At 31.8% G+C, this 24888-nt stretch overlaps 2 protein-coding genes and 1 long non-coding RNA gene across 3 annotated transcripts; 1 reads left to right on the top strand and 2 right to left on the bottom strand.

The window, feature by feature from the left end:
• Positions 1 to 1108: 1108 nt before the first annotated feature.
• Positions 1109 to 2308, bottom strand: LOC121219185 (uncharacterized). The gene is made up of 2 exons (XM_041096881.1): positions 2108 to 2308; positions 1109 to 2026 (listed from the first exon to the last, which is right to left on the bottom strand). The coding sequence occupies exons 1-2, from the start codon at positions 2306 to 2308 to the stop codon at positions 1109 to 1111; spliced, it is 1119 nt and encodes a 372-aa protein (XP_040952815.1).
• Positions 2309 to 9085: 6777 nt separating this feature from the next.
• On the top strand, positions 9086 to 11119 carry LOC107956795 (phenylalanine N-monooxygenase CYP79D16). Its single transcript, XM_016892311.2, has 2 exons — positions 9086 to 10104; positions 10275 to 11119. Exons 1-2 carry the CDS (start codon positions 9115 to 9117, stop codon positions 10929 to 10931), a joined length of 1647 nt encoding a protein of 548 aa, XP_016747800.1. The 5' UTR covers positions 9086 to 9114; the 3' UTR covers positions 10932 to 11119.
• Positions 11120 to 23040: 11921 nt separating this feature from the next.
• LOC107956796 (uncharacterized) lies at positions 23041 to 24398 on the bottom strand. Its single transcript, XR_001700260.2, has 2 exons — positions 23985 to 24398; positions 23041 to 23666 (listed from the first exon to the last, which is right to left on the bottom strand). It is a non-coding gene; the product is annotated as an uncharacterized lncRNA (long non-coding RNA).
• Positions 24399 to 24888: the final 490 nt, after the last annotated feature.

Genomic DNA, 24888 nt, shown 5'->3' on the forward strand with positions numbered 1-24888 from the left:
GATAATAGCCAAATGTTTCCATTTTTTCTTTTTCATGTTTTTAAGATGCAGGCATACATTGAAAGCAGATATGCACACTTCAGGCACAGTATTCATCATACAATTTGAAGAAAAACACTGCTACAAACAACGGCTTTTAGATAAACTTTACAAAGGTAAACACATCATTAGCACAAATTCATAGCGGCCACCTGTTGGAGAGATCTTGGCTGATGATCCGATGACCCAGAACCAAGCTATGACTGATCCTGATGCCAGACCAACTACTAGAAATAACACCATAACGATGCCAGAAGTCTCTGCGTGTTGTATCTGGACAGATTTGGGAGCCATGATCATTAACACACTTGTCAAGTAGCCATTAGTTAGACCTAGATTTGCCATTTCAAACTAAAACAAAATCCCATGATTTGCCACAAGTTAAAGACCAAGTCTCTCAATAAGTGCCACTTCAAGATCTCATTTTCTTTTGACATAACTCTTAAAATTCATTTTTACTATGCTTTTCCCTTCAAAACAAACTTTAACATGTTTCTGCATTCCTATTTGTTTAAAAGAAAGATCCATGCAATTTCCTTATTAAAAATAATTCAGCTTCGCAAAACACTGGTTCTCATGCAATTGATCAAAAACATGATTTACAGTGACCTGCAATAGGTCAATCCAAAATGCATTTAAGGTTAGCAATCTGCCTGCAGCAGCAAATGACCATTTACATGCAAAACTATGGCATATCAGAGTAGATATTCAATGGCAAGAAAATGAAAAGTTTCTAACAATAACCAGTACGAGAACACACCCTAAAACCATCGGTGTGAGTATATATAAATAACATTAGAAAGCAGCAAATACAGGAACCATCACAAGTGGATGTGCATTGTGCATAGTGCAGAGACTGGAAACAATGACTAACAGTCTAAAACAATCAACTACAATGTTGTCTGTTGTATTGAGACAGTATTGGAGTTATCCAACATAAGACTCGATTATTGCGAAGTAAAATCTTACAAACTTCTTAAAGAACCAATTTCATGAAGAAATACGGGATTATGAACCCAAAGTACATCAAAGATTTGATATGTGCCCTCAACTATACAAAATTTAACAATTAAGTGCCCACAATAGACATGGATACTTCCTCGAGCTCTTTTAAGTAAGGAACAACGTATTTCTCTCTGAACTTCTTGTCAGGCATCTTATAAATTGTAGTCATGCTAACTTTCCTTCTTAGCGAATTCTTACTTTCCAGAGTCTCAATAACCAGTAACCGAGGCTTCAGCCTACGCTCAAGGCTGCAAATAAGCACCATTGGGTGGCTTATTATAAATGAAATACCTACATTCGTTCTATTAAGCAAAAAGTCAGTGACTTGCTTAATCTTCCTTTCAGATACAGCAAACACCTGTGGTGTCCTCCTAAAAGTAGACATGATATCATCTTCAGAGAAACCCAATTTCCTAAAAAGCTTCAATTTGAGTTCCCAATTCTCTTCACTCATTGAACTCAACATCCTAATAGCAGCAAGAAACATATTTGACTTCCTATCGAACCCCAAGGCATCCGCCCTTTCAACAAACTGCTTAATGCTCTCAGGTTTAAGCAAGAAAAATCTAGGAAAGCTGAACACATATGAAACAATTTGCGATGAACAAATCCCGCAATTTCTCAAGAACTCTATATTAGGCATCATAGTCTTTTGCAAATCAGATTTGAGAAACCAAGCAGAAGCTTTCAATAACTTAACAACATCATCATTCGATCCTAAAATAGTCTTTAAATCGGAAATAGAAGGTGCAATCCTATCATCCACGCTTCTAGTCAAAATCCAGGGATCACTAGCTACAATATCAGCAACATCATGTGTTGAAAATCCTAAATCCTGGAAAATCTTGAACTCGGGTTTAATGGTTTTCTCAAGACTAGAATATAGAAGGTTAGGCTTTCTTTTGACCACTGTTTCAATATGGGATTTAGAGAAACCGCTTTCTTTCAAGAAGGAAATTATAGTATCACACTTACGAGGATCCTTCACATAGGTTAGGGAAGATGCAGTGATCCTTCAAGAGGCAAGCGAGGCCGACGACCATGTAAACGACGGCGAAAACACGGTGGACGGAAGCTTCCGGGTAGAGGTAGGAAAAGTAATCGACGGCAGTGATGAAGCTATTCCATGGGAGGAGAAAGCCAACGCCCAAAGTGAAGTAGATGATGTAGCCCAAATTGAATTTATCTTCTGGTTATAGGAATGTGCGGAGGAGGAGGGCAGATTCAGAGTCGGGTTTCGGGCCTCCGCCGATTGCGGATGCATCGGGGAAACCCATTTATGTTTTTGTTTGGTTTTGTTTTGTTTTTTTCCACCAAAATGCAACTGGGAGGAGAAATTATGAGGATAGAAGAGGAGAGGGTCGGGTAGGGAGGGAGGGTAAAACAGAGAGTTGGGGAGGGAAGCCAGACGTAATACCTATTACTCGATTTGGGAAGGGATTAGAAAAGCAGGGAATTTGGGGATTAGGTCGGGATTGTATTACGCCCGTAATACCTATTACAGCGAACCAAACGCCGGATTAGGGGCGTAATGTAATAGGCGCGTAATCGGTCAGTAATGGATTACCTAATACATTGAACCAAACACAGCGTAAATATACTTTTAGATAATGGTTTAATTGTTATTGAGTTAATGATTTAATATAAATATATATAATAATTATTTAATATATATAATCAATATAATATTGTTTTATAACATAATATTTTCAGGCTAAGCTCGGGTGAAAAAATTTCATCCAAGAGCCGACTTATATAGAAAACAAGTCTCAAATTTTACTCAAGTCTATTTTTCGAATCTCGTATTTTGTTCAAACTTTTTTACTTTTTGAACGGACCTTTAAATTTGGGTGAAAGACCTATCCTAGAACAAAATTTAATTTGACTTTTGGGTGAAAGACCTATCCTAGAACAAAATTTAATTTGACTCTAATAAAAAAATTTAATTTAATTTTAGTCCCTCCAAGAAAAATCATGCAGTCCTAATCATAAATGTACCATCATCTAATTAAAAAACCAAAAAATATTACCAAAAAGTTCCGTGACGTAAATGAAGTTACTGTTATAAAATTATAATAAATTTTAAAAAGAGGAAGAATAGTACTCACACATAAATTAAGATTCAAATTTCCATATTCTCCACAGCCGTCATGTCTTACATAATCATACAATTATTTTTCCTCAAATAATGGATAGTTCTTTCATTAGTTAATTTATTGGTATATGTTATTATTTTATAAATAGTAAGGAATTATGCTGTTTTTTTTTATATTTACTAGTATAGATCGTTTTTGGAGAGTTTTTGGAGAGAGAAAGTGAAAACGCATCTTACAGGACATTTTTACTGTGCATTTTCACTAAAAATGCATAATACAAGATGCGTTTTTACTGTTGTGTCAGTGAAAACATGCCTTTTAAGATGCATTTTTACTAAAAATTATTAACTTAACTTTTTTTGTCATATGGTTAAATGTTAATACTTTTGTTCTTGAGTTCTGGATTCGATTCCTCTCTTACTTACATTTGTATTTTTTATTTCAAAATTTTTTAATTAATATTTTTAACATATTAGCTCTTCTAGTTAGATAATTATGATTTTATCTTTGAGTCTCACGTCTAATTTCTCTCATAAGCATTATTTTATGTTGTTTCAAGCTTTTTTTATTTTTAATTAATGTTTATAATTAATAAAAATGTTTTTTCAATTTTTTTATTTTGAATTCATCATTTTAATTAATAACTCTTTTAGTTATAAAATCCAATAATTATTGCAAATATCATTATTTTTAGTAAATATAATTTTTATGTGCAATATTTATTTTTCAATCCATATTAGAAATCATCATAACCACCATATAGGTGGAGAAAATAATAAATATTATATATAAAGAAAAATATATCAAAAGAATTAATTGGTGTTTTTAAAAAATAATTACATATTTATTATTTGGTTTTATAAATAAAACAGTTATTACTTTTTAAAAAAAAAACTTTAAAGCAATATATTTTTTAATTATAAACATTAATTAAAAATAAAAAAGTTTGAAACAATATAAAATAAAAAATACATATTAAAATAGATTTAAGAAAGTTAAGAGTGCTCTCTCTAGGTCTTTCAAAGAAACAGGACGACTGGGGCTGGAGTTTTAGGGTGAGCGGTGGCTTTGATGGCAGAAGAGATGGCGAAGGACGAGATTTCGTTATTAGAGGAGGAGATGGTTCAATTTTCAGTGAAGAGTTCGATGGTTTCTCCTCTAGAGAAGCCAACATTGGTGGGTACTACACTACTAACTATAGTACGAATATTTATTAATTGAGATGTGAATTTGACTAATAAGACTAAATTTCATAAATAATAAAATTACCAAATTATTATCAATAATGGCAAACAGAAAATTGATTAACATCCATGGTTACAATTAACCTAAAATTAAGGATTTTACCTATTAATTAATAATTGACCAAAATAATACATTTCAGCCTAGAATTAAATCAATTAATCAACTTAGTCCACTTATCTTTCAACTTGATGAATCTAAATCGGGCTAAATCGAATTGGTTCTAAGTAGAGTACCTTTTTGGTCTCATCTACCTAAATTACTACATAGAGTCATTAATTCTAGAGTTTTAAGCACATTCAATTTAATTTGTTTAATTGATTTTTAAACCCTAACTTTAGACTAATCACATCCACTTCAATTAATCATTCTCCCTACGAATTTAGTTACTACCCAATCTAGTTGCACTTAATCCAATTGATTCATAAAACATTAAAATAATGAAAAACAAAGTAAAAGGGTAAGAGAATTGCTTAGATTTCTGGAGAAATTGATGTTGGAGATCACTTGGGCGGCACGCTAAGCCGTGAATACTCGTGCATGGTTGGAAAATCCGTATTCAAAAAATGCGTAAAATTAAAGAAAAGAAATAAAGAACAAAAATAGCAAAAATTGAGAAATCACTTAGAAAGAAAAATTGCAGAGTAACAAGATTTAATCCCTAAATTTATCTAATCTACTCAATTAAAACATAAATGTGCCTTCCAATCTGATGTTTTCAAGTTATATTTACAGTACTAATGGTCTTTGACTGAATTAGGTCGACTCAACCCAAAATTACAAGTTAATTATGACTGTACAAACAAAAGCACCCTTGCAGATTTTAAGTTCGTCGAACGTCAATGCCATGACATTCCAGATCTAATGTCATGACTTTACAGGCAGCTTGCTCGAGTCTCTAAAGAAAAGTTGAATGTCGCGACTTTGCTGCACTTTGGGATCGACTTTCATCTTTGGGCTGCTGCCTCGAATGTTGCAACTTCCATGATTGAATGTCGCGACTCCATAGTCCAATGTCGCGACTTTGGAACCAGTATACTTGCCTTGTCGGTGTTAGTCTAAAATTTGTCTATGTGTTGGAGCAGCATCAATGTCGCAACTTTAACGTCTAAATGTTGTGATATTCGGTCTAGTCCACTAACTCCTTAGCTTTAGTTGTTTCTTGCACACCTCATCAACTTGTTAAAACTTCCTTAGGCTCAAATTGGCCTAATTAGTTAAGAAACATTACAAAAAGTCTCATTTTATTCAATTGAAAATAACTAAAACCTAATGTATAAAACTACTAAAATAACATAAAAATACTTAATTTCAAGCACCGTAAGTATAAAAAAGAACCTAATTTTTAATATTAAATTATGACAAATCAGAACGCATAGCATCTTTCTTTAAGATGACAATAATGACCACAGTAGAAATAGATAGTTGGAAAGGACTCATACTTAACTCTTTGTAGTTGACTATTACTTCGAATTTTAGAAAAGAAAGGAATTTCTCACCTGGAAACTAATCGCCATTCAGTCGCAATGAATATGAATGACATTCTCGATTGTCTTCCCAATTGCATGCAAAAATTAAGAAGACTCGACAAACGAATCCAAGCAATAACATTATGGGAATATTCTTGCATTAAACTATAGCTTAGAGCCTATGGCTGAATAGTCAAAGATTGACCAAAGACCACCCAAGATCTTTCAACTAAAAATTTAGTATGGTAAATACTTAGTTTTGGCTACTGTTTTAGGAAAATTAGCTGCTATTCAAAACAACGAATGCTTGAGAATTATTATGTCTAAAGTTCCTATGTTCAGAACAGGACATGAATTTAGAATAGTTGACATATAATGTATTTGTCATTTGAGAGTAACTCATGTTAAAAACAACTAAAGTTCAACTCTAAATCAAACCATGTTAACCAAATTTTGAACCTAAACGTATTTAATTAATAATAATTCATTACACTTGCTATAAATTAATATAAATATAATATTAAAGATGTTAATTCAACCTTCTTAAATGTAAAGGGACAATTTCCAAACTTTCTAAGGTTAACATCTTGTTACGAAAGCGTTTAATAAATATCAAATTGTCATGTTGTCAAGTTGTGCTTATAAAATTTCATCAATTAATTGCTTATACTATTTTTGTTGTGTAGACAATAAACAATTAATTTTGTTACATAAGGAAGTTACAAAACTTTAATGTTTTAATTTTTACTATTTTAATGAAATTTTTATTTATCTTTTAATAATATTTTTTATAAATATATTTATTATATAAATTTTATACAATTATGCTAAGCTTTTCCTTTAAATTAACATTAATTTTTATAAGTTTTTTTTTTTTCGATTAGAATTATTTAAAGCTTGGTGGTGGTACATTTTTGTTTAGACATTAGGAGTTACGTCTGATGTTGAATGCCTTATTCCTTGTTTATTTGAGCGTTTTATAATTTTGACTAGGAAAGACGTTGATTTTTTCCAACATTTTTCTAATATCATGTATGCACGTTGACTGAGTTTTTTTTATTTCCTAACTAACATAGACCGTATAAATTTAACAACCAGTCTTTTTTTTTTTTAATATTGTTTGAGTAATGCTAGGTGGAAACATTATGAGGACAATGTTTACTATTTTTCTAGAAAAGGAAAATTAAAGCTTACATATAACATGACATAACCTATGATGATCTCATATTATAATTTATTAATATTTTGTTTGTTTGTACAGTATAGGTTACACAAGTGAAACATGTATAGAAGTATGTTTCCTCTATTTGATGTTTATTAGATTAAGGTGTTTTAACATTACTGCATTACTTATATTTGACTTTGATTAGAAGATGATTTTATAAACTTATAAATAGACGTGGTCGTCTCTCCTCTTATATATCATTCAAATGCACATAGTGAATTTTCTTCCTCTCTGTTCGTGGTTTTATTCCAAAAAAGTTTCCACGTAAAATCGGTGTATTCTATTTTTTTTTCTTTTTGCCATTATCAACATCCTATTTTTTACACTGTTATCGTGGATTTGTTCCCTATTTCTCAATTAATTATTCTTCAATTTACAATAAAAAATATGATTTAGTAGTTTGATAAATTGAAAGCTTAAGTAATAAAAAAAAGTATTGAATTTAAGTTATAAAATATGTTTGATATATTATTTAAATTTACTTATCGAGTATATTTAAAGAATAATATAATCTTAAAAGAAATAAAAAATAAATGAATTTATTCTTTGTTAAGTAAGTGAATCTATTACCATTTTCTATCATTTTTGATAGAAAAATTATATCCAATACTTTTTAGTATGTGTTGTGGAACATGTTTAAAAAATTAAATGATTGGAAATATTAATTTTTTTCTCATAAATATACATTTGGACTTAGACTGTTTTTACATTAATTCAAAATTAGTATATATTTTATATATTTATTCAAGGGTTTATATATAACGTACTTTGAGTTAACCATACAATATAGTACTGACATTTTATTAAAAACAAATTCAATTAATTAATTTTTTAATTGTAGAAACATATATTTGCAGTAAATTAAATATTGGTATACGTATCAAATTTCGGCTGAATAAAAATAATTTTTATAGACAAAAATAAAATAAAAAGACTGCTGAATTTCATACTTATGCTTGCAATTGTATTGTGCCAGTGTTCTTCCTATACACTTTTATAAATAATGATCTTCTTTTATATAATATTAAAAATAGAGTACAGAATTCACACAATTTAAACCCATGATAAATGGATGTTTATATAATAATTATCTTATTTTATATAATATTAACAAAAATTTTAATTATTGCTTCATACTAATTAACAATTATTATATGTAAATATCATATTTTGTTTGCATCTAATATTTCACTTAAGTGTCAATTTCTCATTCATTTTCTTTTTTTTTTTGTGTAAAAGTATATCTAATTCTGAAAAGTAAAATATGATTTCTTCTCTTGGTTTCTTCTAGGTTTAATATCATTTCTTTTTTAATTTTCTACTTTGATTCTAGATTATGTATAACCTAGGTCTTATCCAATTATATAATGCCATGAAAGATTATTTTTACATGTTAACTAAAAAAAATAACAAAAATTGTCCAAAAAATTCTGCTTTCTCCGACCTTCAACCTTTCTTTATCAAACTCTACAGAATCATCTAAGTTATTTGATCTTTCGTCCAAATAAAACATTCTACTTTCGCTTCATCTTCACTTATCATTGTCCTATTCCATTTCAAAATGATTATTCTTGCTTCGATTTCCCCTTTGATATAAAGGATTGGAGAATGGAAGTTCGGGATATTAGGCAAATTACGAAAATTAAGGATTTGGTTTAGGGTTAATAGGGGTTTGATTTGAGGCTTAGGGTTAGAAAATAACTAGGGATTTTAGATTTGACAATTTACATGAATTAGGAATTAGGAATTTCAAAATTTTAAGATTTGGCTTCAATATAAGCCAATAACGAAATGGGATTCTGTTTCTTTCTCAATTTCGATCACAAATTTCATACACGAAAATCCAAGTTCAAAATACCTATCAAATAAAAAAAAAAGTAAATTTAAGTACTAAAAAAATAAATAGTTAAATAAAAAGTTAAAATTAAATAAAAGTAAAAAATGAAATTGGATATTTGTATATGTATATGTATGTATATATATATTGCCAGGGAAATCTACCATGGGTATCTTCCTTGGTCTTCATTTTCAAATTGCCATGGAAATCTGTTACTCTATGTTTATCGCTCCTTTTACAACAATGCTAAGCTTCTGCACCTTACTTGTTTTCATCACTTTTGCTTTGAGTCACCTCTTTAAGCTTCAATGGCAGCGCAATGCCCAAAAGCCTAAACAGCCCTCTCTTCCGCCAGGCCCTAAACCTTGGCCTATTGTGGGAAGCCTCCCTGAATTCATCATAAACAAGAAGAAAACTTCAGCGTCTCATTGGATACACAGTTTCATGAAAGAAATGAACACCGAAATTGCTTGTATTCGTCTCGGAAACGTTCATGTGATTCCCGTCACTAGTCCTGAAATCAGTCTCCAATTCTTGAGAAAACAGGATGCTAGTTTTTCTTCAAGACCCCTTACCATGGCCACTGATGTCCTTTCAAAAGGGCACTTAACCACTATTTTTTCACCTTTAGGAGATCAGTGGAGAAAAATGAAGAGAGTTATGGTCAGCGAGATGCTTTCACCGGAAAGACATCGATGGCTTCACGAGAAAAGAGTTGAAGAAGCTGATAACCTCGTGCGTTACGTACTTAATCAATGCAAAAATGGTGATGAAGGCGGCCTTGTAGACTTAAGACTGGTTGCCCAACACTATTGTTGCAATGTGACGAGGAAGTTGATCTTTAATAAAAGATACTTGGGAGAAGGGATAGCAGATGGTGGACCTGGTTTTGAGGAAGAAGAATACGTCCACGCCATTTTCGCTTTAGTCCTTCATCTTTATTCCTTTTGTATATCCGATTACTTGCCATTTTTGAGAGGCCTCGATCTGGAGGGGCATGAGAAAATCGTGGAGGACGCAACTAGTGTGCTAGAGAAATATAACAATCCCATTATTGAAGACAGGATTCAACAATGGAGAGATGGCAAGAAACATGAACCCCAAGACTTGCTTGATGTTTTCGTTTCTTTGACTGATGATGACAATGGTACCCCACTACTGTCAGCGGACGAGATCAAAGCTCAAGTTAATGTACGTCTTTCCTTCACTCTAATTGTTTTGAACAAAATATAAGCCACCAACATGTTAAACTTTATTAAAAATGGATTACCACGACATGAAAATAACATAACATACACGTGTTATCATAGAAAATCACCCCTATATATTGATAATCTTTTTTTTTTCAACTTAATTTTCAGGAAATTATGATTGCAGCAGTGGATAATCCATCAAATAACTTAGAATGGGCACTTGCGGAGATGTTAAATAAACCAGAGACCCTACAGAAAGCCAGAGACGAATTAGATAATGTGGTTGGAAAAGATAGGTTAGTACAAGAATCTGATATCCCACAACTTAACTATATTAAGGCATGCGCCAGAGAAGCCTTTAGACTCCATCCCGTTGCACCATTTAGCCCTCCTCACGTGTCCGTGACTGATACAACAGTGGGCGACTACTTCATCCCTAAGGGTAGCCATGTGATAGTTAGTCGGGTTGGGCTTGGTCGAAACCCTAAAGTTTGGAACGAGCCAGGCGAGTTCAAGCCAGAACGTCACCTCCAGGATTGTAATAAAGGCGAAGAAGTGGTGCTTGAAGAGCCAGATTTGCGGTTGTTTACATTCGGTAGAGGACGGAGAGGGTGCCCTGGAGTGGTGCTTGGAAGCTCGATGATTACCATGATGCTTGGGAGGCTATTGCAAGGATTCGATTGGAGCATCCCGATTAACCAGGGAACCATTGATCTTTGTCCAGGAAGGGGAGTTCCCTTTCTGGCTAAACCACTGCTTGCTGTTGCAAAGCCACGATTGCCACCCCATGTCTACTCTTTTTCAGCTGAAAGTGAAATACAGTGATTAACTCCTTGACAATGATGGGGGTTGACAAGGTAGACCTGTTTGTGGCTTAGTTCTAATGAAATTGTTTTTATCCATAATATGTATTTCCTGTTTTAGTTATTTCGATGTTTGTATGGGGTGTACTCATTTACGTACCTTCTTATGTATCGTTTTCTCATTAATAAAAATTCTCTAAGAAAATTAAATAGTCATTGAACTATTTGTAAGTTTTAAGTTATTGGGCTGTTAAATTTATTTTTTGACTTAAATTAAATAACTTTCTTTTTTGATTTTCAAAATTGATAATAGATCGACATGGATTTAAGGTATATTCTTCTACTCATCGATGTGTATTGATCTATTGTTCTAATTGTCGAATCACCATCTAGAGATTGCTAGTCTAGAGATTGTTAGTAAGACTTAAAAAAAAATTAGTGAGTTAAATAAAAACTTCCGAATAGTTATGTGACTTAAAGGAAACTTTCAAATAGTTCAATGACTATTTTTTAACTTTTTAAAGTTGAGTAACTAAAACATAAACTTAGTAATAGTTTAATGACATTAGGTATAGTTTACTTGATAATATGTCTAATTTATATGTTTATTGTATCTATAGGTGCAGTTATCACACTATCACAAGTTATATAATGACATTTATTTTTAGACTCACGTACACTACGTTCAGTCCAAGAATCGGCTAAACCGTAGCTCTGATACCAATAAATGTAACACCCTTAGCCCGTATCTGTCGCCAGATTAGGCTACGAAGCATTACCGAAAGATAACATCATACAATGAACATTTATTCACCATATATAAAACACAACATGAAAGATAGAAATGCTATTAAAACTCTTATAAATAGTCCCTTTTACGAGTCCTTGAGGCCCTAAAAAGATATTAGAAACGAGTCGGGACTAAATCGAAAACATTTAGAATTTTTCAAGAAAAGATGAAATTTTTGAAATTGCAGGGGTCACACGGCTGAGAGACATGCCCGTGTTTTAGGTCTTGTGGACATTCGAAGTAGGGACACATGGCTGTGTCCCAGCCCGTGTCCGTGCTTGTGTAACCCTTTGACTTGGGTCACATGACCAAGCCATATGCACGTGTGCCAGGCCGTGTACTAGGCCGTGTAACTGCCAGACTTGCAACCCTTAATAAGCTACAGGGGACACACGACCGTGTCACCTGGCTATGTGTCACACACGGCCGTGTCGCCTGGCCGCGTGGACGAAAAATTGGCCATTTTCAAGCCATTTTTCTCACCCCAAAACTAGCCACTTGCACATACCAAATGTACCTATTTTCATGCATTCAAATGGCACTTAATATATACATATACAAGCTAAAACATCATAGAAACTAACCATTCAACCAATATGCCAAAATGACACCTCAAACTCAACAATCAAACTTGACTAAACACCTAACAAATTCATTCATAATTCAAACCACCAATTGAGCAACTTCAATTCCACATTTGCCATAATGTTCATATACCAATTACATGCACAACAAATACCATTATAACCATTTCCACATATACCATTAATCTTGATAACTATAACAAATGCCAATATACATCCAAGGCTACCAAAACTAACTATTAACACTTCAAGGCACTATCTATATCATACAAAAACAACATCTTATAGCACACCTTAATGTTCATTCATTCAACTACAATCACTAAGTACTTAGATGCTAAAATGACAACCACTTTAAATACCATATATACACATGATATCATATCAACTATATCACTAACAAAAATAACATATATACAAGCCACACATAACGACTAATTTCATCAGACAAAGACACCTATACATGCCATTATAACCATGAATCAAAATCATCAAAATCTATCGATATAGCCGATGGATAGTGTGATGGATCTCCGACAAGCTTCCAAATCGAACGAGCTTCTGATTATCTAAAAAGAAACATAAGAGAAATAACACAAAGTAAACATATAATGCTTAGTAAGTTCGTAATTCATAAACAAAGCTTACCATTTCAATATACATAAGCTTAAAAACAATTTATAAGATAATCCAACATAGCTTGGCACAAGCCTAAGCAACAATAACCTTTCAAGTTAGATAACCACATAACTCAGCAACTCATTGCAAAATATAATAGCTTGTATGCACATAACTTATAAGCATTCATACTTTTATGAATATGGCTAAGCATATTTAAAGCATCATCATTTCATACCTATTTCATACTTTCATAGCATTACTTACCAAAATATCTGTTGATCCTTCCCTTTTGTACACCTGTGAACTATTAGAATAATATCAGATACACGAGAATCTCGCACACTATGTGCTAACAAATGGTCAAAACCATTGCTTTCTCTTATCTCATATAAATGCTCCCTCTCGAGCCATAAGTGAGTTTGCTCACACAAGTTGTCAGTCAAGACGTAGTTACGCGGTGCTGCTCACACAAGCTGTCAAGTAACCGCAACACATGCTAGAAACTCAGCCACCAATAGGACATACAAGACTAGCACCTGAAACACGATAACCTCTAATGACATGTCATTTGTATCCTATATATTCCTAAGGTTCAAATAGGATCCAAAAGTCGCCGAAACTTCGTTGGATTTTTCCGTAGAGACATAATACCATAATAACATAAAAGCATGTAAATCAAACATAATACAATTTTAATTAAATGTACGAACTTACCTCGATCATAACTAAAGAAAAACGATCGACTAATCCAACACTTTTTCTTTTCCTCGATCTAATTTCGTACGTTGCTTTTCTTGATATAAATAATAAAATTTAATTTATTCAAATTTAATTCTATTCAATTAAATCCAAAAATCATATTTTAGAAAAATTACACTTTTGCCCATATAATTTTGAATTCATTACAATTTAGTCTTTAAGATTATAAAATGAAATTCATGCAATTTGGTTCCAACCCACTATAACTGAATCTTATTTAGGCCCCTCACAAGCCCTACATTTCATTTATTTCACAATTTCACCATGAATAATTTTTTAATTTTTAATTTAATCCCTAATTGACAAATTCATCAAAATTTCCTTTACAAAAGTTGTTCAACTATCATCAAACATTCATTTTCATCCATCAAACATCAAAATCAACTAATATACATTCATGGTAAAACCCTATACTTTTAATAGTTTTACAAATTAGTCCCAGAACTAGCTAGATTAAACTACAACGACCCCAAAAACATAAAAAATCATTAAAAACATATCAAAAATGCACTTACATGCATAGGACTATAAACAAACCTTGGAAGGTCTTTAATGGCTTCCTTAGGTGCTAATTTCGATTGAAGAAGAAAGAAAGAAAGGTGATATCTTTCTTTTACTTATTTTATTTTATAATATTTTATTAATTTACCAAATTAACCTTAAGTAAAAACTTTTAAAATCATTAAAAAGGTGTCCATCTTTGCCCACTAATTATATAAATGGTCTAATTACCATTTAAGGCCACCCATATTCCATTTTCATAGCAATTTGGCACTTTTTACTTATAGAACTCAAATTTGCATGTTATGCAATTTAGTCATTTTTATTAATTTCTTATGAAATTTTTATACGACACCACTAACATTTTGTAGACATTAAAATATTAATAAAATAATTATTTTGACATCAAAATTGTGGTCCCAAAACCACTGATTCGATTTCACTGAAAACAAGTTGTTACACAACAAACCCCCGGATATGCTCAACATGATGCCAATGGGAAATCTCTTGTTTGTCGATTGATGAAGGTATTTTATGGGCTGCGAAAAGCTCCAAGAGAATGGTTTGATAGGTTGAAATCCTGTCTTCTTTCTGTAGGTTATGGGGTCAAAATCTGATGCTTTTTTTTATACTTGTTACTAATATGGCTCGTATGTATGTGTTAGTATATGTTGATGATATCATCATTATAGGGAACTCAACTCAAGAGATTATGACAATAAGACTTCAATTTGCATAGGAACCTAAACACGACATACAACATTATCAAAAGTTGTAATTAAAGCTATATTCATGAATGAATGAAAACTTTACAAATAAATTAGCGCCTCTCTATGGGATACATTCACCGATAGAAAACTAGTCCACTAAGTTTTGCTTTATTAGAGAGATGGATTAGCAAGTGCACCATAATAGTGAAGAATAAAAGTGGAAAGATCTTCTCCAAGTTGCATAAAGTCAAGCGGCTCGATCTTGTACTTTCTCAAGTTCTTCAACAATCAAAACTTTGCCACAAATAGCTTTCATTATATTGGATAGTTCAATTATACAAGATGTCACCTTTTTTTACATACAAGACCGTAAAGCAACTGGCAGTAAATCTTGCACCAAGATCTGATAATCATGTGATTTTAGGGAATATAGTCTTCGATATATAAGACTCACACATCAATATATATTTGATGCATACGCATCAGAGACCTTTATATCCTTCAACACTATACAGAACACTTATTTTTCTTTATTCGACATTGCAAAAATAGAAGATGACAATCGAGGTTTTCCATTCAGAAGTAATTGGGGATGAAGATCACACCAAATTCCCATGTCAATTAGATCAAGTCGACTCTAAAGATTGTCTTTTGATTTTCTATTGACATTTAGAATTGTCCCGATGATGTTCTCGCAAACATTCATTTCAATATTCATGACATCAAGATTGTGTCGCAAAATGTGATGCTCCCAATAAGGCAACTAAAAAAATTTTTTTTTCCCACAAGTTTGCCTCATTAGTCCTCTTTATCAAATTCATCATCACTTTACTGGTCAACATTGCCAATATATGTCTCCCTCGGTCTTCTCTTTTTTTTTGCGTGTTGGGTGGTTGATTTATCTTCCCATAATTGAAATTTATATCTTTAACATGAACAAGATTTCAGATCCAATGCTCTTCTTAGGAGCTTATCTAAACTCTTCAGTACCATCAAATAGAGTCATTTGAAATCTAAATTTATGATTTCCATCAAACTACCAATCATGCCCCATATAAGAGAACTTCTTTCCATTATATAACCACTTAGAACATGTTTGCACAGTACAACAAGGACAAGCATAACGTCCTTTGGTACTCCAACCAAATACATTGGCATAAGTGGGGAAATCATTAATAGTCCACAACAAAGTTGCACGTAAAGTTCTCCTTTGTCAAGACATCATATGTTTCAACACCTGCCCATAACTGTTCCAACACTTCAATAAGTGGCTACATATAAATGTCAATATCATTCTCGGGACCTTTTTCTTAAGGGATCATCATAGATAAGATAAAAGAAAATTGCTTCGTACAAATCCAGGGAGGCAAATTGTAAGGAACAAGCACTATAGGCCAAGTACTGTATGAAGTACTCATGATTTTAAAAGGATTAAATCTATCAGATGCTAGCCCGAGCCTCACATTCTGAGGATCGCTTGCAAAGCTTGGAAATTTACTATCAAATGATTTCCAAGCTAAAAAATTTACAGGTTGCCTTAATAATCCATCATCGATTCGTTAATCATGATGCCACCTCATAGACTCGACTATTTTTGACAACATGAAAAGCCTTTAAAGCCTTGGTATTAGTGGAAAATATCGCAAAATCTTTACTGACTTCTTTCTTGACTGTGTCTCACCTTCATCCTCATTCATATCTTTTACATTCCTATTCATCCAACGAGATTTACCGCAAACATGACAAGACTATTGGTTTTTTCAACCACCCCAATACAACATGCAGACATTTGGGAAACTATGAATTTTGTTGTACCCAATGCCTAAATCATTTATCAGTTTCTTTATATCTTCGCATGAATGAGAGATTTTTGTAAACAGAAACATATCTCTCAAAAACTCTAACAGCAGTGTAAAAGAGTTTTCGGTCCACCCTCCCAAACATTTTAAGTGAAAAAGACGAATGTAGAAGAACAGTTTTGAAAATTTCGATCCCTCGTAAAGTTCCTCATTCATTTTATTAAGTAACTTGTAGAACTTCGCCGCTTCTCCATTTGTTATTTCTTTTGTTTATTTCTTTTCATTTGGTTTATTTTGTTATTTATTTTGTTTATTTCTTTTCATTTTGTTTATTTTGTCAATACTAAAATTAACCATATAAATAATATTTAAATTGGTTATTTTGTTTTATTTGGATCATTCATTTATTTACTTCGTAACTTGAAACGATACATGATAAGTGCAAAATAAATTATAATGTTTCTGAAATATATATATAATAAAATTAAATAAATCATAGCCCGCGATAAGAAAAAGAATTAAATTCATGGACAAAAAAAAAAGATCATCTATATAGAGTTGAGCCAAGCAATATCCTTTTTTATAATTTACAAGTACAAAATAGTAGCCCGTAGATAACATAGAAAGGGACTAAGAAAAGACTCTTCATATTATCCAGCCAAGAGGAAACCCTAGTTAAAAGCAATCAGTATGAAGTAGCATGCCATTGCAATCCTACGGAGCTAAAGAGATCACATACATACTCCATGAGCATACAAGTTAAACAAATAAAAACCCGTTATAAGTTTACTTGAAATGGTACCCAAAACATTTAGGCAAACAGTTTGCAAGTATAGGACAATGAAGGCTTTAACAGTTTGCAAGTAGCATATCTAGAGAAAGACAATAGATGCTCAATGTAAATGTTGTCACCCATATTCAATTTCATGAAATGGAAAAGCATGCAAAAAGGTTTACAACTAAACAACCTATTGAAATTCAACTCCATTCTCAAAGTATCTATCAGATAAAATATGTGGTATTTAGCATATCACAATATTCTCAAGCATCAAATATCAAGCGAAGAGAAAGAAATCGTTTTAAATATAAGGGTGAAATTAACTGCTATTACCGTTACAAACTTTGGCCTGCTTAATTCGGTCTAACCAAAAAAGAGAAAGAAATAGAAAATTTGGAGCTTAGTAACTGCCTTACAAAACTGTGCTCTATATCAAGAACTTGCTGATGTTAAAAATCAACTATACTAGCCTTAGTCAACAAGGGAAAATGATTGTCTACACTGATATGGACTAAACACCATTGTAAAGCACATGTATATACATGGGAAGCCCCTAATAACTTAAAAGCATATCTAAGTTTCGGTAGGTAAAAATTTAAAAAAAATAAAAAAATGATTGTCCACCAAGAAATCAAATCAAAGAAATAAACAAAAGAAATACAGGACTAATGAAACAATAAAAAATTTTCATAAACATATATTTATATATCGCTATTTTAATCACATAAGAAACTAAATAAGTGAACTAAAAACCAGTTATACCAAAGCTGTCACCACATATGCTTGTTCCACAAGATAAAACAAAATCAAACATTAATAAAGTAGAAATTTTTGTTTGAAGAATAACAAAAAGAGTGAGGATGACACAAGATTCCACTTATGTCAGACTACTCCATGGAATTTGTACCATTACTTAACCTCAAAATTCCAATTTTCAAACACATTTCAACACTCAACACTCAAGGATAAAAAGCATGAATCAGATTCCCGCAAGGACGAACCAAAAATTATTTTTTTTAAAAAAGTTGTTCAAATTATAAAATGCTAAACAAAGATTAGGTTACATCATATCCCAGGCATCAATCAGGATTTTGCGAGAAAAGGGAAAAAAGAAAAAGAAACAGTACTACTAAAAAACTTAGTAGATCAAACACTTATGTTCCTATTACCCTAATTTTCTAAGCACCCAACCAGCATAATAACATAATGTACTTAATTGAAACATCAATGAAAACCCAGAATCCAGAAGAAAAAAGATTAAAGAAAAACAGAAAAATAAAAACCCAATAAGAAAATTAAAAACAAAGCAAGAAAGGAAGCAGAACTATCTTACGTGAGAAAATGTGGATTAAAGCTAAGCAAACACACCAAAAAGCTATCTTCTTAATGTCAAGAGCAGCTAAAATAGAAGATTTTGTTAAATGAAATAATAAAAATTGAGCTAATAGAGACAAAATTAGAAAATAAAGGACTTCTAACTGCAAGAACAAACGAGATGAGAAATGAAATAAAACCTGCTTATCATTGATTTTTCCCATCAAAATCAGATAATAAAGATAACTAAAATTCATTACTAGCTTGTTACTGGATCATATGGAAATGAAATAAAATAAAATAAGTGAGAAACTAAGTGAGAAAGCCTTCCTAAAGGGAGTAAAAATAGTCCTCGAAACCCTAAAATGCAAATTCACAAAACTACTTAGTTCATAACATAAAATTTGTAGATAAAAATAAATTAAATAATCGTTCAATTTCTCACCTGTAATACCCCCTGGTTTTGTAAACAAATTTTGATATTGCACAGTCGATTTTTACCAAAATCCTGAAACAAAACAAGAATCCAAATATTTATCCACTTGATTTTCTAGTTGATTTCAATTCTATTAGTCAAGTAAACAAATCTGTAATCTTATATATACAATAAAAAAAAGCAAAGAACCGACGAAAACGCTCGGCTTTTTTTTAAAAATTTTCTCGAGAAACAAACAGAAATAACAAAAACGTAGAATGGAAAAAAGAAAAAGTAAAGATAAATTTTCCTAAGACTCACGGAGGTTGGCGAGTGAGTTGGCTACTGGGTAAAGTGGCTAGGCGTCGGTTGCTCAGTTACAGACTCTGAGGAAAGGGGGGTATAGTGGATGTTTAGGGTTTCGGGAAATCAAATAATGTGGGTGGGAGATGATATCGTGGGAAATGATATAGAGCAAAAAAAAAAGGATATCAAAGAAAGAAAGCAGACTAAGAAAGAAAAAACATGAGAAAGAAAGAAAATGGATCAACGAATTGAGAAAGAAAGCAGGTAACTCGTGGGAGATGATATCGAAGAAGAAAAAGGATCTTTGATTTCTTTATGAAAATGGCACCGTTTCAATAAAAAGTAAATGAATTCGCAGCATTTATGGAAAAAACGCCGCTATTGCCTTACCTTTTGTGGCGTTTATGGGAAAAACGCTGCTATTGCCTTACCTTTTGCGGTGTTTATGGGAAAAACACCGCTATTACCTTACATTTTGCGGCGTTTATAGTAAAACGTCACTAATGGTATATATTTACGGTGTTTTCGGCGCAAACGCTACTAAAAATGCCTTTAAAAGCATAATTTACTAGAGTGATTCTTGAATCAAATGCCACTTATTTTAAATTTATTATTTAATTTTTTATTAAGTGCAAAATTAAATTTGGAAAGTGAAACTGTGGTAAAAAATTTGTTTTAAAAAAACTATTGAAAAGTTTGAGATTTATTTATAACAATAATCTTTTAATTTTTCATTAAGAAAATATTTTATTTTTTTAATATTTTATCTTTTGATATTTTTAAATATCACTAGATCAAAGAGTTTAAATTTTTATTATTTTAATATTTTATCTAAACATAATAAATTAGTTTAATTAACTAATTCAACACCATACATTACTTAGATTCAAACCTTTCACTCTTAAATTTTAATATTTTTCTCATTTAACCCCAACAATTAACTTTTATACAATTTAATCCTTTCTTCAAAATTTAATCAATTAACATCCATAAGCCAAATTCTCATCTAACCAAAAATTTCTATAATTCTATATCAACTCATAATTTTCACAATTTCATAAAATTCCATGAACTTTTACAATTTTAACATTTAAATCTCTAATAATCAAAATCACCAACAACTAGTTCACAAATTAATATTGTTTAAATATCAAGCTCGCAAAATCATTATACAACTTCAAAATTCTCATAAATTCAATAATAACACAAGTGAAAACATTTTATAATTTAATGAATTAACGCTGGTTTAGCAGGACATAAATACAACGATCTAAAAAACAAAAAAATTACTAAAAACGGAATTGAAAATCACTTACATGCAAGCACTCCAACCGAATGTTGAAGCTTAAAATATGGATGTTTTTCTTCTTTACTTTTCGGCAAACTAACAAAGATGATGATAATTGCCTTTTTTCTTCATTTTTTTTGTTTCATTGTTTATTTACTTAACAAAGATGATGATAATTGCCTTTTTTCTTCTTTTGTTTTTGTTTCATTATTTATTTACTTATTACCCTTACTAATTAACATCAATTTTAACCATTTCAAGCCCATAACCGTCCGTTAACTATCTTCATGGTATAATTACCATTTAAGTCCATAGATTTTAATTACTTTAACCATTTAATACTTTTAACTAATAACCACTAACTTTTACAACTTTTACACTTCAGTCCTTTTTACTTAATTACCTAACTAAATGTTAAAATTTCTTAATCAAACTATAATACAACATTTTAGATTTCCTATAAATATTAAATAAAAAAACACTAACTTACTAGCCGAAATTGTGGTCCCGAAACCATAATCCCCGATACCACTAAAAAAAAGTAATGTTATAGAACACATCATGAAAATCAATTCCCTCTACTTGGTTGTAGCCCTTTGCAACCAATCTTGCCTTGTACCTAATGTCGAACTTTCCTCATTTCTAAACATCCATTTGCAACCAATGATTCTTTTACTAATAGGTGGTTTAACTAGCCTCCAACTCTCGTTTTTTTTAAGTGATTCCATCTTTTCTTCCATTGCAACGAGCCATTTGCTAGAATCGAAAGCTTGAACTGCTTTATAATAACACAAATGATCGGTTGAATCAATGCTCTCGGCAACACTTAGAGCATAAGCCACTAGGTTTCCTTCACAATATTTTTGTGGCGGTCGGATTTACATTTTCCTGTCACAAGCCAACTTATAATTATTTAACTAAGTTGGTGAGGATACCTGAGGGTCGAATGGAGCCCCAAGCATATCCAAAACAACTTATAATTATTTTATCGTGTTGTCGCGATGTCGTGTGACTCTTCAAGGCGAGGAGACCTCTATTTGTCGTGTTGTTGCGATGTTGGACATTTTCTTGTCTGGATGTCGCCCCCTGTTTCAGCTTTTGACTCCACCTTGCTCGCGACACTTTGATTTGTTGTGTCTTTAAAAGTAAAAGTCCCATTTTCTAATCGAAACATGAAAGATTCATCAAACGTAACATCTCTGCTAATAATTATTTTGCCAGATTTTGAAGACCACAACTTAAAACCTTTTGTACCAGCAGTGTATCCAGAAAGATGCATTTAATGACCCTTGGTTCGAGCTTTCCCTGGCTAACTTTAGCATAAGCAAGGCAACCAAAAATTCTAAGATTAGAATAATTAGGAAGATTACCTGACTATATCTCCTTTAGAACTTTATCGTTCAACGCTCGATGAGGAGATTGATTTACCAATTAACTTGCCAAGTTTACGACTTTAGCCCAAAATTCCTTCTCTAAGACTACATTAGAAAGCATACATCAAGCCTTTCCAGCAAGGTTTGTTCATTGTTTTTGCAACTCCATTCTGCTACAAAGTTCAAAAAATCGTTTGATGTCTTTCGATTCCTTCTCATTCGTAAAAATCATTAAACTCTGATGGACAGAACTCAAGACCATTATCCATTCTTAATCGCTTCACAAATTTTTTGGTTTGTTTTTCTAACAGTGTTTTCCATTATTTGAAGATTCCAAAGACTTCGCTTTTCTGTTTCAAGAAATAAACCCCAACTTTTTAGAAGTGATCATCAATAAAAATTAGGAAATATTTATTACCTCCTTTTGAAATGTCAAAAGAAGGACCCCATAAATCAAAATGAATGTAATATAAAATCTATTTTGTTCTATGAATTGTTGAACCGAAACTGGCTTGAGTTTGTTTATTTCCTGAAAACTCAATGCTCGCAGAAACCTAACTTACCAACTCCAGTGTATTTGAAAAGATCTCTATTGCACAATACTGTCTTACCTTTCTCACTCATATGACCTAGTAGCATGTGCCAAAGTTTGGTTGAATCAGAACCGGTGGAGAAAGTGTTACGCCGTGTTGTCGCGACGTCAGGTTGATACTCATTGTGACATGGTGGCGATTTCATCTTTTCTTTGGTAATCACAGTTGCACCAGTAACCGTTGACCTTTGCAGAACATATATGTTGCCCTTTTTCTGTTCTCTCATCACAACAAAAGCCCTATGAGAAACTTTTAAGCCATTTGACTCAATGACAATCTTGCAACCGTCAGAATTCAAAATTCTCAATGAAATAAGATTTTTATTTAAACCAAAAACATACTTGACATCTAACAGTGTCTGAATAATTCTGTTGCGCATCCTAATTTATATTGTTCTAATTCTAGATATTTTGCATAGAGAGTTATTCCCCATTAGCGCAACTTCAACTGAACTGTACGTGGAGAACCAGTTCATGTTGGAACAAATGTGATAGGAGCACTCTGCATCTAAGATCGATTCGGAAGTTTGATGAGAGCTTTTGCTCATTGACACCAACAAAAAATCATCACCTCTTTCCTCGGCAGCAATAGCATAAAAAACTTTGGCTTTCTACTTATCTTTCTTGTAGTTTTTGACATCCCTTTTGATTTTTGTAATACCCAATTATTGCCCGGGGCCCAAAACCATTTACACAGCCCAAATCAAATACTAAAATTAAATAAATTTAACCCAAATAACCCAAACTACAATCCCATTAACTTAAACCCAAGCCCAACTACAGTATAGCCCAAGAGAAAAACCCTAAGACCCTAGCAGCATTTTTTGTTTTCCCTTTCTCAATGCCGTAGCAACTGCCCATTGCCCCTACGTCCTTGCTCGCACGCATGGTAGCCCCGCACGAACGCTACGCACGTCCTCCACGCACCTGCAACGAACCATGAATGTCAATAATAGCAGAATATACGGCAAAATGGTAGAGGGGGTTTTTAGAGAGTTGTTTTTTTCAGCTATATAAAGCCAAGTAAAATATGTAAAGGAGGTTTTTTAGCAAAAATATTGAGGAAAAAGTTAAAGAAAATACGAAAATAAAGAGAATCAGAAAAAAAAGTTTTGAAGGTGATTTGTTCTTTCCAAGTTTTTCTTTACTGTTTCTATTTTTTCTTGTTTGTCTCATCTTCCTTTTGTATTTTACCTCATTTTTAAAAAAAAACCAAAAAGTAAAAGAAAGGGAAGAGTTTCTTACCAGCAGAGGCGCGCCGTCGACATCGTTTGCTTCATTTTGTCCAAATCGAAGTTAGAGGGGAGGGGGTTTTGGCGTGAAGAATTGGGGCGAAGATAAAATAATTCTTGCAGCTGTTGCTGCTGCAGAATAGGGCTTTAATTTAAGATTGAAAAGGGTTTTAAGCACTAATGGGTTATTTACGTTTTTAATCCTTCTATTTTATCCCATCATTTCAAAATCTTTGTTGTTTGTTTTCAAATTTTTTCCATGAAATGTTGAATGTGTTTTATTTTAATCCATTGCTGCGCAAGGTTTCGGGAGGTTTGGATTAATTTCACTTTTGGTCATTCACTGTTAACTGAGTGTTTTATTTGATCCATTGGTATTTTATTTATTTCAGATTTGCCCCTGAAACTTCAGTTATTTTTAATTCAATCCTTAATCCTTCATTTTAGGTTTTTTAGTTTATTTTATTAATATTATTATTATTATTATTATTATTATATTATATTATAATTATCATCATACTTATATGTATATGCGCATATGCATGCTAATACATACATGTGCATATCTTAAACGTTTTTAAATATATACATATATTATATATATATTATTATTATTATTTTATTTTGTATATATATGTATATATGTTTATATTTTATAATATTTATACATTTTCCATATTTTATAATCTATATATATATGTATATATGTTTATATATCCTTTGTTATATATGTATATTCTCACATTATTCAAATTATTATAAGTATATCTTCCACATTTTTTTTCCTTGTATATATACATATATATTTATTTATATAATTTACAAATATATTATACTTATATTTTTTCGTAAATGCATCCATATTTTATAGATATTTTCTTATTGTTTTATTCTCATGACTTTTCTATTCATATATA

This window comes from Gossypium hirsutum, chromosome D07 (assembly GCF_007990345.1).
Source record: "Gossypium hirsutum isolate 1008001.06 chromosome D07, Gossypium_hirsutum_v2.1, whole genome shotgun sequence".
Classification (NCBI taxonomy): Eukaryota; Viridiplantae; Streptophyta; class Magnoliopsida; order Malvales; family Malvaceae; genus Gossypium; species Gossypium hirsutum.